This window comes from Morone saxatilis, unplaced genomic scaffold (genome assembly GCF_004916995.1).
Source record: "Morone saxatilis isolate NCDOM2014 unplaced genomic scaffold, NCSU_SB_2.0 Contig11, whole genome shotgun sequence".
Taxonomy (NCBI): domain Eukaryota; kingdom Metazoa; phylum Chordata; class Actinopteri; family Moronidae; genus Morone; species Morone saxatilis.
Genome location: NW_023339663.1, coordinates 18,433,445 through 18,449,445, shown reverse-complemented (window position 1 = coordinate 18,449,445; position 16,001 = coordinate 18,433,445). Strand labels below are relative to the sequence as shown.

The 16,001-nt window shown below is 42.0% G+C and overlaps 1 protein-coding gene across 1 annotated transcript in view; it reads left to right on the top strand.

Moving 5' to 3' along the window:
* LOC118343480 (intersectin-2-like) overlaps nt 1-16,001 on the top strand; it is a gene marked incomplete in the record, with an annotated part of 30,913 nt that overhangs the window by 6,747 nt on the left and 8,165 nt on the right. The window contains 26 exon segments of the mRNA XM_035682313.1: nt 2,769-2,861; nt 3,005-3,068; nt 3,182-3,369; nt 3,591-3,851; nt 4,252-4,354; nt 4,472-4,608; nt 5,385-5,448; nt 6,137-6,274; nt 6,412-6,500; nt 7,136-7,398; nt 7,494-7,643; nt 7,807-7,947; nt 8,138-8,225; nt 8,548-8,687; nt 10,349-10,530; nt 10,681-10,771; nt 10,979-11,064; nt 11,630-11,726; nt 11,853-12,143; nt 12,295-12,491; nt 13,604-13,659; nt 14,014-14,180; nt 14,275-14,305; nt 14,401-14,522; nt 14,869-14,965; nt 15,203-15,397. Of these exon segments, the coding sequence (XP_035538206.1) occupies nt 2,769-2,861; nt 3,005-3,068; nt 3,182-3,369; nt 3,591-3,851; nt 4,252-4,354; nt 4,472-4,608; nt 5,385-5,448; nt 6,137-6,274; nt 6,412-6,500; nt 7,136-7,398; nt 7,494-7,643; nt 7,807-7,947; nt 8,138-8,225; nt 8,548-8,687; nt 10,349-10,530; nt 10,681-10,771; nt 10,979-11,064; nt 11,630-11,726; nt 11,853-12,143; nt 12,295-12,491; nt 13,604-13,659; nt 14,014-14,180; nt 14,275-14,305; nt 14,401-14,522; nt 14,869-14,965; nt 15,203-15,397 (3,531 nt within the window).

Here is a 16,001-nt window from a genome sequence, read left to right as displayed (position 1 = left end):
CATCAGTCCCCTGTTGGATAGGGTAGCACGACAGTCCCCTGTTAGCAATGTAGGAATGTATGTGTGTGTGTGTGTGTGTGTGTGTGTGTGTGTATTCAGTCGGGGGTGAGCAGCCACGCATGGCGCCGAAGCCTCCTTATTCTTGAATTCCTGGTAAAGATGCTTATTTGAGACCCTCTTCACGTGTGTGTGTGTGTGTTCATTCTGAGTGTACTGACTAAAGCTGCCCTTTAGCCCGGGGCAGTCTCTGTTCGTCTTCTTACTCTTGAGTGGCCACACACTAAGAGGCCAGATCCACTCTGAACAGCAGAGGGAAAGACAAGGACATGAGTGAAGACACAACAGCCCTCTTCTCTTATATTAGCTGTGTTTTCATGTGAGGTGCTACATTCAGTATTTTTTACGTTTTGCTTTGTCAAACTGGTATAATTTCTGTCACGCAAATGAAACCATAGTGGAACCATTTTCGGCCCTGTGTCACAGTGTTTTGTGTCCGTGTGAGTGGCTTCTGAGCTTTGATTAATTGAAGCTTTTAGGTTTAAATGTTTCGGCAGTGATTTTACCATTCCATTTTTCCATTGTTACTCCTTATTCCACTGTCAGAAACTGAAAGCTGTGGCTCTGCTGTAGTGGAAAAGCAGCCACCTCTTCCTAATTGGTGCTGGGGTGACTGCTTCCGACCCTAAAAAATGCATGGCTATCCCAGCTGCCATCCCAGTTTGGTGCCAAATGATGTCAAACACATTCATTTAGATTCATTAGTTTAAAAATAGCAGGTTAGAAAATGGAAATTAATTTAATGATTTGTTATGGACACATTTTAAGCTCTCTGATAGGCTTAAGATCAATGAAAGTATTTGGAAAAATATCTAAAGAGTTACCTTTAGGTATTTCTATTCAGTGCTTTTAATGTGTCACAGTAATGTTTTTTATTTCAATTATCTTCATTTGGGGGCTATTCAAGCTAATTTTGATATGAAAAGCAGCTGTGCAAACAAGTGGCAGCATAATATTTAAAAAACTCAGACAAAACCTTGGTGCTTTACAGATTGGTGGCAGTTCTTGTTTGGATTCCAGAACTTTAAAAAATGTAGTTTTTGGATTGTGTTGTTGACTTATTGAAATGTAGCATTAGGTACTTTTAAATAACAGTAGCAGTGTTTTGCAAGTCTACTGTTAGTTTTATTTTATCTCAAAAAGCCGTCCTAAGATTATAAAAATGCAGTACATAGTTGAAAGGACACAAAAACCTTATGTCATTTCCTTGTCTTGAAAAGCTTTGACCCAAAGAGAACATAGAACCATCCGTACGACAGGAAAGGTTATTGAAATGTGCATTTGTAGTTCAGTCAGTTAACGCTGTAATTTTATAAATCACTGAACACATGGATGGAAACCAAACTGAAGTTCAGATATATGTAAAAGTACTAAAACAACATACTTTGGCGTGTGTGTTTTGTTACTTAAAATAAGATATTCACTCATGTATACTTGGATATGATGATTAAACAAGCTTGTGTGTGTGGGTGTGGGTGTGGGTGGGTGGGAGGAGGGGAGGGGACCAGAAGAGGGTGTATGTGTTTGTACGGTGCTGTGTGTTTTTTAGCCCTGCAGATCTGCTGAGGCCAACACATTGCTAGTTCCAGTAAAAATTCCCAGTATGTGTATGTGTGTGCACGTGAATGTGTGGCTGCACATACTGTATATCTGTCTGTCTGAATACACACTGTTGTAATCATTTGTCATTTATTATTTATGTGAGTGGGGTCCTTCTCTGGATGAGTTTACTTTCAGTCCCACTTTTAGAGATGTTGCACTCTGTTGTCATTTTGAAGTTGGTTCCATTCGTTTCCATATTTTGACACCAGCTTTGTTTATAGTGCAAAGCTGAACTGTAGTTACGAGAACTGTGCATGAGTTGTTATAATGAAGTCAACTGTCCATTCACTGTGTGTCTGCTGATGGACTGTGGAGGAAACACTGATGTGTAGTCAGCCTTGGCTGGGTAAATACTTGTGTTGTTCTGCCCTCATGTCTGAACAAAGTGACACAGCATCACTAGCGACACTGTGCTTCATTATCACTTTGTCAATATTTGTGTGTTCCCACCCCGTGGCTGCAACTGAGGCTGGCCTCGGATTCTCTCTCCTCTCATTTGTGGGTGTGTGTGGGTGTACCGGTCATCTTTCCTGTTTGTAAGTGCATAGAATAGTTGCGAATTTTTTTGTAAACATTAAAATCATGATCGTGTATGCTTGTTTGTTTTGCTTAGATTTAGGTGTTATCTGTGTGTAATATACACTTGTGTACACTTGTGTGCTTGTTCAAGGAGCAGGTTCGCTGAGTATCAGATACATTTACTGATATAACAAGCGTGAATTTGCAATGGGCACAGATTTGTGGACCAAAAGACGTTATGTGCCTTTTTGTTATAGGCTACTCTCACTGCTGCACTCCCTTTTTGACAACTGGCATGTTACTGGCACAGTTAATCAGCTTTCCTTTGTGCATCTTGTGCAAGTCTCTGAATCTTTGGGCGAAAACTGTCACTGCCAAAGGGTGGGGAAATTTTTGTCTTCTAACCAACAGAGCGAGCTATAGAGCTGAGCCACAGTTAAAACGCTCTCTTCTTATTTAGCAAGTGCTTCCGCCTCTTAGAACAGGCTGCTGCTGAATGGGCTGATATTCATCTAATGATAATGACTATGTCTGATGCTTCACACTGTCTTTTACATTTTTCTGTCCCTGTGACTTCTTTTTCTCTCCAGGTGGTCCAAGCGTGTGGGCCATCTCTCCAGAGGAGAGGAACAAACATGATCAGAAGTTTGACACCCTCTCCCCATCAATGGGCTATGTCTCAGGTACATGCACAAACACATCATCACACAGACTGTCAGTGCATCATGCTCACAGTGATTTCCCTGCCAGCACATCAATAATGCAACCATGAGGCATCTTTCCGCCATTAGAATCAGATTTTTCTTGTGTTCCTCCCTTTCTGTAGGGGAGCAAGCGAGGAAGTTTTTCCTCCAATCAGGGCTGACTGCCTCAGTGCTGGCTGAGATATGGTGAGAAACACCCACATGCGTTTGAGTGATGGATTCACTGGAAGTATTTACTAAAATCTACACTTGAAAAATATACAAACACTCTTTGATGACTCTGTTTTTTTGTCTTTCAGGGCTTTGGCTGACATGAATAAAGATGGGAGGATGGACAGGTTGGAGTTTTCTATCGCTATGAAGCTCATAAAGCTCAAACTCCAGGGAACATCGCTTCCCTTAGCACTGCCAATCATCATGAAGCAGCCTCCAGTGCCTGCTCCCACCCTCAATAACCCCACCTCATCCATGACCAATCCAGCCTATGGTACATGTTTAGGATTTTATACTGTATGTGGACGTTTGTTGGTTAGGAACTTAACATAAAAACAACACAAAAAAGTATGTAGATTAAGTAAATGTTATACAAACAACTATTAACAAGTTAATCTAGTGAAGTGTGTCTCACTGATTTTCTCTATATGTACATTTTGTCTATATGTGTCATCTAAACTGTGTGTACCTGTTGCTTGTGTCTGTGTGTCCCAGGTAGGGGTGCTGTGCCTAACATGTCCATGATGCCTGGGACAAACCTTGCCATGTTGACCCCTATCTCCATGGCAACCCCCGGGCTCTCACCTATGACACAGATGACAGGCCTCACCCCTTTGGTTACTACAGCAACAGGCCTGAGCCCTCTTATAGCCTCCACCCACAACAGGCCCCTGATGCCCACCGTGGGAAATGCCACCCTGCCAAACGGCACCATGGGATTTCTCCAACCAATCCCAGCTGGAGCTCTGGCCACTGGTAAAGACAACATTCATTTCTAACTTTTATTTAACTGTTTCCTCTCCTCTTTTTTGTGTATCTGTCACTGCTCCTATAGCATTGGAGGACTATTGAGGAGCAATGCCCTGTTCTATAAATATTGTGTATGTGTGTAACAGTGCAGATGGTGAAATATTTCTGTAGTTTAAGTAGGAAAGGAGGGAAAAGGAATAAATCCTGGTCTGGTTTTGCAGAGTCAGGTCTCTTTTCTCATTTTCATATAAATAGCCTCCCTTTCCTTGACAAGGTTACAGCAGTGGCTGGATGACAGTATATTACTGACTTACTACAAGGCTCCCCTTCCCTTTCTGAAAACTATAATGTTAATAAGATAAATGCAAGACAGTATGTAATCGATGTGTGTTCTTTATGTTGGCAGGCCTATCTTTCTCTGCATCCCCTTACTCTTCTCCGCTAGGAATCCCTGGTGCGCCTGCTGGTATGAACAAGGCCTCATCGCTGCTGGATCTAGGATCTGTCAGGTAACACAAAAAACACATACAGAAATTTGGAAACACTAAACAATCTATGTGTCAAACCACACTGTTCTTCCTGAATTTTGGTGCGTTCAGCTTGTATTTTTGCTGTTTGTTTTTCAGCTCCACTTCCTCATCCCCCTCTGTGATGTCCCCCATGGTTACTGGTCCCAGCGACTGGGCTGTGCCTCATGCATCCAGACTCAAATACAGACAGCAGTTCAACAGCTTGGATAAACAGATGATTGGATACCTCTCTGGTACGATGATGTGTATAAATGTATGTGTACAGTGTGTTGGTCATACAAAAACCAAACCAAACTATGCGTGGAATGCAGGCGTGGATGTCCATGAACAACAGTCGCTGATGATTTCATAACGGTTGCCTCCCTCTTTCTTTTTATGTTTTTCAAGCCTTAGCTCACTCTGAGGAAGTGGAGGTTGTGGGTGTGTTCAGACACAGGGCCAGTTTCTCAACACACTCACAGACACACACACACTTAGCCAAGTATGCGTTTGCCTTTTCGTTCTGTTACTCTAAGCCTTGCTGGACCTGTTCTCTTGAAATAGCCATGATACAGTCAAACAACAATGCACACACACTTCAGCCAGACTTGCAGATTATTTCCTCACTGTGTGACATTGTGTACAGTCCAGATCATTAAAAAACATTGTTCAGTGTGTTAAATTAAGCTAATCCTGTTGAAAAAGGATGTTATTTATACTACCACAGTCCTTTTATCCCCATCTCTTATATCCAGGTAAATGAATGAGGGTTTAAAAGGTTCTAATTTCCTGTTTCAACATCAGACTTTTCTACACTTTATTTAAAAGGGTCAAGAAAAACCTTTAGAAACCAGCTATGGTTTCTTTGTTCACCTGGCACATTTAACATGTACATCAGCACATACTGTACCAATACACACACACACATACATATACATACACACACAGAGCCCTTACCTCTTCCTCTCTCCACCACACCCACACATCTGTGCTATACAGTTGTTCTGACATTTGTCGCTCTTGTTGCCAGGTCAGCAGGTGAGAGGTGCCATGGCGACCACAATGCTGACTCAGACACAGCTGGCTTCCATCTGGTGAGAATATCTGTGTGTATGTGTGTGTCTGTACTTGTCCTATGATTGCTACAGTGTCGTGTTCAAGAATCAAAGTCAGATTTGGCAGCAAGAAGTAAGAAACTTCATTCCACTATTAGCTGCTATGACAATAGACCAATTGTTTGTTAAGGAAATATTTGTTTGCAGATCAATGCTGCTCTTAGTGTCAGTTACCAGTAAAATATGAAGGAATAAGGTTTGGTATTGTAAAAGTCATAATATGTTTTACCTTTTGTTTTAACTCCCAAAATCCTTTTTATATGCAAATTAACCTTAGTGGCATCACATAGTAGGGTCTATATATGTAATATGGATACATATGACAGTATACAGGACACCAGACAATATATGATTGTCTTCATACCGTATGTTATATAGTACAAGTTATGTAAGTCTGCAACTTTTCATTGAATAAGGCTGTAGTGATAATAAGGTCCCTATAACTGGACATGTAAATAAATAGTTGAGACTTCAGTCACTAATATAACATGTTCAATTGTCCCACATAACTGTGAGGAAAACAACAGAAAGTTGTAATCATATTTGGCTCTCTAAAGATACAAAATGTTTTTTAGTTGTCTTAAAGATCCTTCCTGTATGTAGTTCTACTGTATTCAAAGGTAATATTGTCAAAACCTTGCAACTCCACTTTGTAATCCTCCTGCAGGAATTTAGCTGATGTGGATAAGGACGGCAAACTAAAAGCTGAGGAGTTTATTCTGGCAATGCATCTCGTGGACATGGCAAAGAGTGGACAACCACTGCCGCTAACACTGCCAACTGAGCTGGTACCACCCTCACGAAGGTATGTGGACACATGGTTCAGTTTACCCTGTACAGTGGATACAAGTGTTTGGATTTAAGTACATTAAATATGGACTATATTAATCTATATGTTTATTTATTTGAATTCAAATCAGTTATTTTAAATCTATACTCCAGGGCTGCAGTGAATGGATCCAGCCCTTCTCCCTATGCTGCTCTGACTGAAGACTTGGACTTAGAACCTCCACAGAAAGCCAAAGCCAACTGTAAGTACTCACACTACCAACCCTAAACACAAAGTGTAGCTTTGTTTAACTGCTGCATTGTCTTATGTCTTGTTCTCTGATTTCTAAACTATATGAGGCCGAAACAATACTTAGTAACGAAAGATCACTGTCAATGGCCATAGATCATGGCTGTCAAACACTGACTGAAGTGATAATATAATAGCATAAACGTACACATATTGTTGTGAGATACACTGTGGCCATTAGCAGCAGCCTGAACTATAGCAAGTCAAGAGAAGCCAAGTGTGTCACTGCAGGGCAGCTCACTCTGGTGTTAAGTTTGTACGTCCTATCGTCTTACACATAGTCACAAGGTAAGTGGTAGCAGCTAGAATTGAAGGCTATATCAGGTGTTTTAACATTAGGTTCGCAACTAAATGCTATTTTAAAATCCCTTAATCTCCTGAACACCAATTACAATCTTATTATCATGTCTATCATTATTTGTCAGTTTTACTGGAACTACATGTTTGTTTTAAACAAACAGATAATCTCTAAAAAGATGATCTCAAAAAGGTGTGATACTCTTCTGATACTTCATTGTGGGTGTATTTAAAAAAAATAACTTTTTAAACCTAATTCAATTCAAAACACTGACATTTGCCTGTATTTAGATACATTCGAGGATAAATTCAAAGCTAACCTGGAGCGAGGAAACGCAGAGCTGGAGAAAAGAAGACTGGCTCTGCTGGAGGCGGAGAGGAGGGAGCAGGAGCGGCGTGCTCAGAAGGAGAGAGAGGAGCGAGAGAGGAGAGAGAAGGAGGCTCGGGAGGCCGAGGAGAGGAGAAGGAAAGACGAGGAGAGGAGGCTGGAGCGACAGAGGGAGCTGGAGAGGCAAAGAGAAGAAGAGCGACAGAGAGAGATAGAGAGAAAAGAGGTGAGCGTGGATGTTGTGTGTACAAAATGAAGGTTTATAGTCCCAGCAGAGAGTCGTTTCTTTACACTTCAGTGTCCTGTTTGGGTTCGTTACAGGCTGCACAGCGGGAGCTTGAGCGCCAGAGGAAGGAGGAGTGGGAGAGGAGGAGGCGAGGAGAGCTCCAGATAAAGAGGGAGCAGGAACAGGATGATATCATCAAATTGAAAGCTAAGAAAAGGAGTCTTGAGATGGAGCTGGAGGCTGTGGTGAGTGACGAAGGGACATTGTAGGTTTTTTTCACTGCAACATGCACGTAGACATACTGTAGATTTGCCTTTGTTTGTCCAGCTGTCTTTCATCAATCATGCAAACATTAAGGGCAATTTGTAAAGTTTCTTTAATCCTCCTCGCTGTTTCTGTCTCCCTCAGGGTAACAAGCATCGTCAGATCTCAGACCGACTGCGTGACTTTCAGACGAAGAAGAAGCTTCAGAAGACTGAGCTAGATCTGACCAATCAAAGGATAGAGACACGTCGGCAGGACATTAACAACTTGCAGAAACAGCTTGAGGTGTGTGTTTGTCTGTGTGTGTCCTATGTGCCACTATTTTATCATGACAGAAGCCATGACAGTTTTGTGTTGTCTGTGATTTATGTGTCCGATTATTGCTTTCTTGAGAGAGTATGCAGGAATGTTTTCCCAAATATTTCCCTCCAATGACGCATTTCTTGTTGCTTATGATGCATTTCCTCTTGCTCAGGAGTTCCAGAGGAAGTTGTCCCAGCTGACTCCGGAGCAGAAGAGACTGACTGAGAAACTCAAAAACATGTCTCTGAATAACCTGCCTGGTTGGTATTGATGGATGAATTGACAGAAATCAGGAACGACATATTATGGATGAAGAAACTGAATGTTTGATGTTAGATAAAAGAACACATTGATATGAAAATTGGGTAGTTATATCACAGTAAATATATGTATATATTAACACAGGAGGTGGAATTTAATATATTTAAATTATATATATATTTAATATTTATATAATGAAACAAACCACAGCAATAATGGAAATAATAAATAAGTAAAAAGCATTAAAAAATGAAATATTGGAAACAAATGAATGACAATGTAATTTCCTGATTTTCACTTGCCTCCTTCATCTGTTTGTAGTGTCGAGCATGTCCACCATGAAGGTGGGCGTCACAGAGAAAAAAGGGACTTGTATGAAACTGCGAGATCAGCTGGAAGCTCTGGAGAAAGAGACTGCTGGCAAACTGGCTGACATGGACCAGTATAACAAAGATATACAGGTAAGAATTAATAATAAAGTATAACATTAATAGAAAAGCTTAGCATGGATTCAGTTTAAAAAGCATTTCACATAGAACATTGATAAAGAGTCTGTTTTAATCCAGGAATAACATGGAACATGTACAGGTTTACCAGTTCTTTAAACACCTTAAATCACATTATAATCAAGTTCAAGTTTAAAGGCTAAAGGGTTAAAGAATTGATGAATAGATCACTTGGTTGTCATTTCAGTTTTAGAGGAAAAAAAACATCTTTCCAGTTTTGCAGAGCTGTATTGGTATGCAAAATACTTATTCAGAAACATAATTTTACTTGTATTCATTTGTTCATTTTGCTTGATCCACCATAAGAAAGATGTATAATCTGACCAGTCAACACTTAACATCATATTCATATGGGAGGATGGTCTTATGTCATTCTGTCCTGCATTAAAATGATCTATAATGATTAGATAGCTCCTTGCCTTTACATTCTCACATTCACGTTGGGAGCTGCCCAGTAAAACCACCATCAATCAGTACTGACTTGAGTGGCTCCCAGAAGTGCAGTGTCAGTGGTATTAAGGGAAGGTGGACCATTAGTCATTTACTTTGTTTAGCCTGATTGTTCCAGTTTGGAGATTCACAAATCCACCTCTCAGCTGGTTTCCGCTGCCTCACACTTCTAATTAGCAGGTGCTCGTTCAACTTTTTGCCTGTTTGCTGAAACATCGTGACTCGTCATCATACGTGTGACTGTGTAATTACCATGTCAGTACAGTATGTGAACAGAGGTGTGTTTTCTTCTCTATTACATTAAATGAACAGTGGTGGTGCTGGCAATGTGAGGCTTTAATCCAGAGCTGGTTGTAGTTTTGATTCTTCTTCCTGTTGTTTTCCTTACAAACTAAACTCATCACATCTTTATGTCTTATTTGTATTGTATAGTACTTATACTATACTATAGACGTAACAGAGTGGTATTTCAGAAGTTTGGAATGTGCAAAGCCTGTTTTTAAGTTTTACTTACTACTGCAGCTTGGCCCTTGATGCCTCTTTTCTCTCCTCCTCCTCCTCTACTCCTTCCTTTCTATCATAACTTTCTTTCTTACCTTCTGATACTGATTTCATCCCTTTTGTTATCTTTTAACTTTTATTTCTCTCTTCTCTTTTGGAAATTATCTTTTTCTCCCATGCCGGATTCCTTTCTTCTTTTCTCTCCTTTGTTCTTCCTTCCTCTCTTCCCTTTCACCCATGTATAATCCCTTGACCCCAACTTTACAGTTTGTGGGTGCTGAGGACTCTATGCTTCAGGCTGTCTTCTGTCTGCTGGCCTGCCTCCGTAACCTCTTCTATCTACTAAAGGTTTTCGCTTTAGGTGTCTTTGTTGTTCTCGTCTTTTTATCCTCCTTTCTCTTGGTCATTGCTCTGCTCATATTTCTCCACCCTTCTGACATATTCTGTCTGCACTGTTTTAGCCTCTCTTTTATTATTCGCTTTGACATTTCATACAAATTGCTCAATGTTTAGGCTCCTGTGTGCATGCTGTGTGTTTATGCCTGCAATGTGTTTATGCCTGCTGTGTGTGTGTTCAGAGCTTTATGGTGTCTATCTAGTCAGCTTATTCTTTCACACACATCCTTCATTCTGCTAGTAAAGGTGTGTTTGTTTGTGTGCGCCAGGAACTGAGAGAGAGCCAGAGAAACCAGCAGGCAGCGCTAGAGAAACTACGGAGCATCAAAGAGGACAAACGCCGTGAGTTGATTCGAAAGAAGGAGCAGGAAGAGGAGAAGAGTAGAAGGGAAGAAGAGAGGAGACAACAGGAGGAGGAGAGGAGGCGAAGGGAGGAGGAGGAAGCTCAGAGGTATTTTACTTTCACACACACTTATTTTTAGATTTTAAGTGTCAAAAAATATTATTTCTCAACCTGCTTTAAAATTTCCATTCAAACTGAAATGATAAAAACGTACCTGAAATACAAACTTTTAAAATAACCTCAATGTTTGCTCACAAGGCGTATTAAGATGGAAAAAGAGCGTCAGTGGCAAGAGAAGCTGAGGAGGGATGAAGAGGAGCGCCAAAGGAGGCTTCAAGAGGAGAGAGAGGCCAAAAAGAGGAAGGAGGAGGAGAAAGAGAGACAAGCTCTCATCCAGGCCGCCAAGGAACAGGCCGAACGAGAGCTCAGAGCAAAGGACGAGGCAGAGCGGAAGAGAAGAGAGGCGGAGGAGAGGAAGAAAAGAGAAGAGGAGGAGCGGGAGAAGCAAGCGGAGAGACGGAGGCAGGAGGAGGAGAGGAGAAAGCTGGAGGAGGAGAGGAGGCTGCTAGAGGAAGAGAGGAGGAAACTAGAGGAAGAGAGGAGGAAAGAGGAGAGGAGACGGAAAGAAGAGGAGGAGCGACGGAGGAGGGAGGAAGAGAGGAAGAGGCTGGAGGAGGAGCGGCGAGAGGAGGAGCTCAGAAGAGAGTGGGAGGAGGAGGAAAGGAGGAGACAGAGGGCCGCCGAGGCTGCCATCAGAGATGGAGAAGAGAGGAAAAAGCGAGAGGAGGAGGAGAGAAGGAAGAGGGAGGAGGATGAGAGGAGACAGAGGGACGAAGACAGAAGGAAGCTTCAGCAGCAGCAGGAGGAGGAGAGGAGGAAGCGGGAGATGGAAAGGAAGAGGGCAGAAGAGGAGAGGAAGAGAAAAGAAGAGGAACAGGAGAGGAGGAAAGCAGAGGAGGAGAGAAAGCGGAAGGAGGAGGCATCTCGTCAGCAGCAGCAGCCGAGTGGAATAGGGAAGGTGGATATTCAAGAGAAACTGACAGCTCTGCTGAGAGGACTGGAAGAGAGGAAGGGTAAGTCTCACACACACACACACACACACACACACACACAGATGTCCATACTTGTCTGTATTAAAACCACTTCTGAGGCTCAGTATAACCCCTCTGATATGCTGTTTAGGTGGGCAACCCAGAGCAACACACCACAGGAAGTCAGCAGCTCTCACATCCTTCAAAGCACTCTACCCGTTCACTGCACGAAACAACGAAGAGCTCAGCTTCAATGCCGACGATATCATCGAGGTAAAGCTGAAAAGCGTGTCTTGACAAAAGAGACATTGTTCAAATGTCTCTTTGTTCTTCTCTTCCTTAATCTTTAACATTTGTTCCTCTTTGTCCTTCTCAAACTGTCCCATCTGCTCCTGTCAGGTTGACGAGACGACAGAGCGGGAAGAGGGATGGCTGTATGGCAGCAAACTTGGGAAGATGGGCTGGTTCCCAGAGAGCTATGTCGAGAGAGTGGCCCCATCAGACACAGCAAATAATATTGCTGCTGCTGCTGCTGCTTCTGCTGTTGCTGCTGCTCCTGCTCCTCCTTCTAAAGTGCCGCTCCAGTCACAGCTTTCCAGTGCCCTTGAGGCTGCAAAGGCAGCAGGGACAAAGTCTGCCTTCACACCAACGCACACTCCAAACCCTGCACACTCTGAGACACAAGGACAGGTGAGAGGTTTTGAGAGTGTAATACCTTTATAACAAGTCCTTTTACTGCTGTAGCAGCTACTACCCTTTGATTACCACTGTATGATCATTGTCTGGACAAACACAAATGCTCAAACACTCTGTACTGTCTTTCTCTCTGTGCATTTGACAGCAGGTGGTGGGTAACTTGTTAGCCCAGGCCCTGTGTTCATGGACAGCAAAGACCGACAACCATCTGAACTTCAATAAGGACGATGTCATTCAGGTGTTGGAGCAGCAGGAGAACTGGTGGCTGGGAGAGCTGAATGGTGAACAGGGCTGGTTCCCCAAGACTTATGTGACACTGCTGGGAGAAGAAGAGAGTTCAGAGTAAGTTTTGATGCACAAACATTTGTTCCCCATAATTAAATCAGTGGGAGGGCAGTGGCTTTCTCTCTTTGTGAAAAATATCAACATTTTTAATTCCTCTTGAAGCCCTTTCAGAGTCACACAAGCTATGAAGGCAAATTATTTTTAGTTTACTTTGCAAAGTACCCATACTGACTTCTAACTAAAACGCACACAGATGTGTATTTCTCTTCCATCTCCAGCTATACTTCAAACCTCAGTTGGCATGTGCTTTTTTGTTTTTTTCTTAGTGCCTTGAATAGGCTGAAGAGGTCACAAGGTAATGTCTGAATCATTAAGTTAATACACTTAATGAAGTAAAATATGAGGCATGTTATCTCAGGGCTGCAGAAGGAGAGATGTGAAGCAAAGCTGCTGTATGAGATTAATGTTGTTGTTGTTAAAACAACTGAAAGTTAGTTATTGTAGTTTGTCTTACAGATTTCGCACGTCTGCCTTCGTTATTGTGTGAACATAAACTTCATAGCCTGAAGCACATACCTGTCCACGTTCCATACCAACATATTTCTGGCCTTCGGGATGCTTTTTGTCTCACCTTAAATCAGTGAAAAAATGCATCAGTCACATGATGATGTCTGTGTGTCAGTGGGTGTGCTTGAGTCTGCAGGTGTGGTTACTATTTCAGTATGTAAGGTATTCAGGCTGCAGAAATGTCTCCCTCTGTCCTCTGTGATGCTGTGTTAACAGTGTCACACACACTTACAGATCACAATGCAGCAAAGAGTTATATATACAGTATGATTCCAGCTGGCGTTGTACCAGACTGTTGTGGTATAGAGGAAGCTGAAGGTAACGCTCTTGATTTACCAGTCAATCCAGTGCACATTCCAATCTTCAGCTCTGATCAAGAGGCACATTTATTTCAGGTTGAGTAGAACTCCTTTTGTGGTGTACAAGTGTTTGGGCCGTTTTGAATAATATGACTCCTTGTATTTCAACCAAGAATGCTTTGCGTCCCCCAGGAGGAACGGGAGGACATGGCTTGGGAAAACTTTTTGTCAGTACTTTGCTTATCTGTCGCTTGCCTCTGTGATCTAGATAAGTATGGTAATGTAGTCTTTCTGTTTTTGCAGCATGAAGAGCTCCCCTCCTGATGCATCAGAGTCTAGTGACAGCCTGCAGCTTGAAGGTGCAGTAATATTTCCTCTAAAATATATCAGCCTAATGTAGTTGAGTTAATATTTGATCTTCATACATTACATGAACCATACATTTATATGGTTGTCTCACTCATATTTTAAAGTGTTATAATGATTTTCAGGTGGTTTTTAGGTGGACAGACATGGCATTAGTTTTATCGTGGACATAATAATAATTTTATTGTAATTGTGTCTCAAGTTTACAGTGAAATCTGTTTTGTCCTCAAAGTCATATATTGCCTGTTCATTTGTTTACTGTGTGTTGTGGATTATGTACGTAGACTGGAGCCTCAGCTACAATGCTGTTCATTTATGTTCATACTGTTAATTATTTTCCTTTCCAGAATACGTGGCGTTGTATACCTATGAGTCTCCAGAGCCTGGTGATCTGACGTTCAGAGAGGGAGATGTGATCTTGGTGAGCAAGAGGGAGGGAGAGTGGTGGAACGGCTCTATAGGCGACTGCACAGGCCTGTTCCCCAGCAACTACGTCAAACCTAAAGAGAGCGATGTAAGAACACTCAACACATGCTGACATACAGGGCGAAAAAGTCTTTATCCTGTTTCTAAAGGTTTGTAATAAAAATCTAATTGTATTTTTTCAGACATCAAGCACATCTGGAAAGAAGAAGCCCGGTAAGTTCATCATCTTATCTCCCTGTCTCTGACTCTCACATAAGCATAGTATTCTGCAGCAGTTTGAAGTTGCATTATCTCTTTTGTGTGCACAGTGATTGCCCAGGTGCTCAGGGCCCACACCTCTACTGGCCCAGAACAACTGAATCTGGAAAACGGACAGCTCATCCTCATCCTCAGCAAGAATGCTTCTGGCTGGTGGCTTGGAGAACTGCAGGTCAGTGTTCAACTGCTGATCACAGTGTTCGTATCACAGTAGCTCTTTAGCACCATAGTTAACTACAGAGGTTTTGTGATCAACTCAACTCAACTCTGTTACCCATCAGCTCCTGTGGTGTCATATCACTGCAGCAGCCAACATTCTCAGCAGTTTCTTGCATTATTCAGTAGAATAGTGGTTCCTAACCTGGCGTTTGACCCCCTAAAATGAAGCCCTGTCTGGAAACCATTGCGCTGCTGAAGAACTGCATGTTAAAGGATTTGGAGCTAATTGTTTGCCAGCATCCCTGATCGGTCTGATTGAAACTTCATTATCCATGTTTGTTTGTCTTTTCTGGCTCTAGGCCCGTGGTAAAAAGCGTCAGAAGGGCTGGTTCCCTGCCTCTCATGTCAAAGTATTGGGATCCAACAGTGGCAAGTCCACACCAGCACCCCAACCAGGTAAAACACACACACACACACACACACACACACACACACACTCTTTGTAAATTGACTCAATGTCACCCCTCCTCAATGATCTCTTGAGTATAAATAAAGGTTGAATGCTTGAACACAAACACCCACACCACATTTCTCCCAAGTCAGGTTAAGAGCTAAAATAAAATAAAATTGTGTGACAATTGGTGTGGTAAAATAATAAAAGCACCTAACACACACTGTGCTCTTCTCTCTCAGTCTGTCAGGTGATAGCCAAATACGACTACACAGCCGCCAATGGCGACGAAATGAGCTTCAGGTCAGGTCAGCTGATCAACGTTTTAGACAAGACCGACCAAGATTGGTGGAAAGGAGAGATCAACGGGACCACTGGCCTGTTCCCCACCAATTACATTACGTTGACCACAGCGGACTGTGACCCCAGCCAGCAATGTGAGTAAATCTCTTTAACTTCATATTATCATGACTATTCATGAAAGAAAATATGCATGTTTAAAACACAGAGACGCTCTTCTACCATGTTCATCTTCCTTGTCCCATGTTCTTCAGTTCACAAATATAAAAAACAAAAACAAAAACTACCAAAATACAAAAATGATTCCTGTACATACAATATACAGTCAAACATGCAAAATCCATGTGCAAGCTAAAATAGGATGCTAAAATTACATGTACAAATTGCAGCAGGGTTATTGCACAAGGAACAAATTAGTTTTTACTACTATTGCCTTCAACCTTGCTACTCTAAATCTACGGCCTGAGGAAAGAGTTTCAAACTCAAGGTGAAGGGGGATGGTTTGTACTCCAGTATGGACATGGCCTTGTGGAGAACCTGCTTGTCAAAGATAGCCATAAGGAATGCCTGCGGGACACTTCCCAGCAACCTTAATAACATGGTTCAGGTGTTTTTTATCCCTATTGTTCAGGTTACCGTACCAAGCAATCACAGACAAGTGAGAACAGATTCAATAAATGACTTAATAAAACAATAAAACAAGGACATCCTTTTCTACATTAAAAACATTTAACTTCCTAA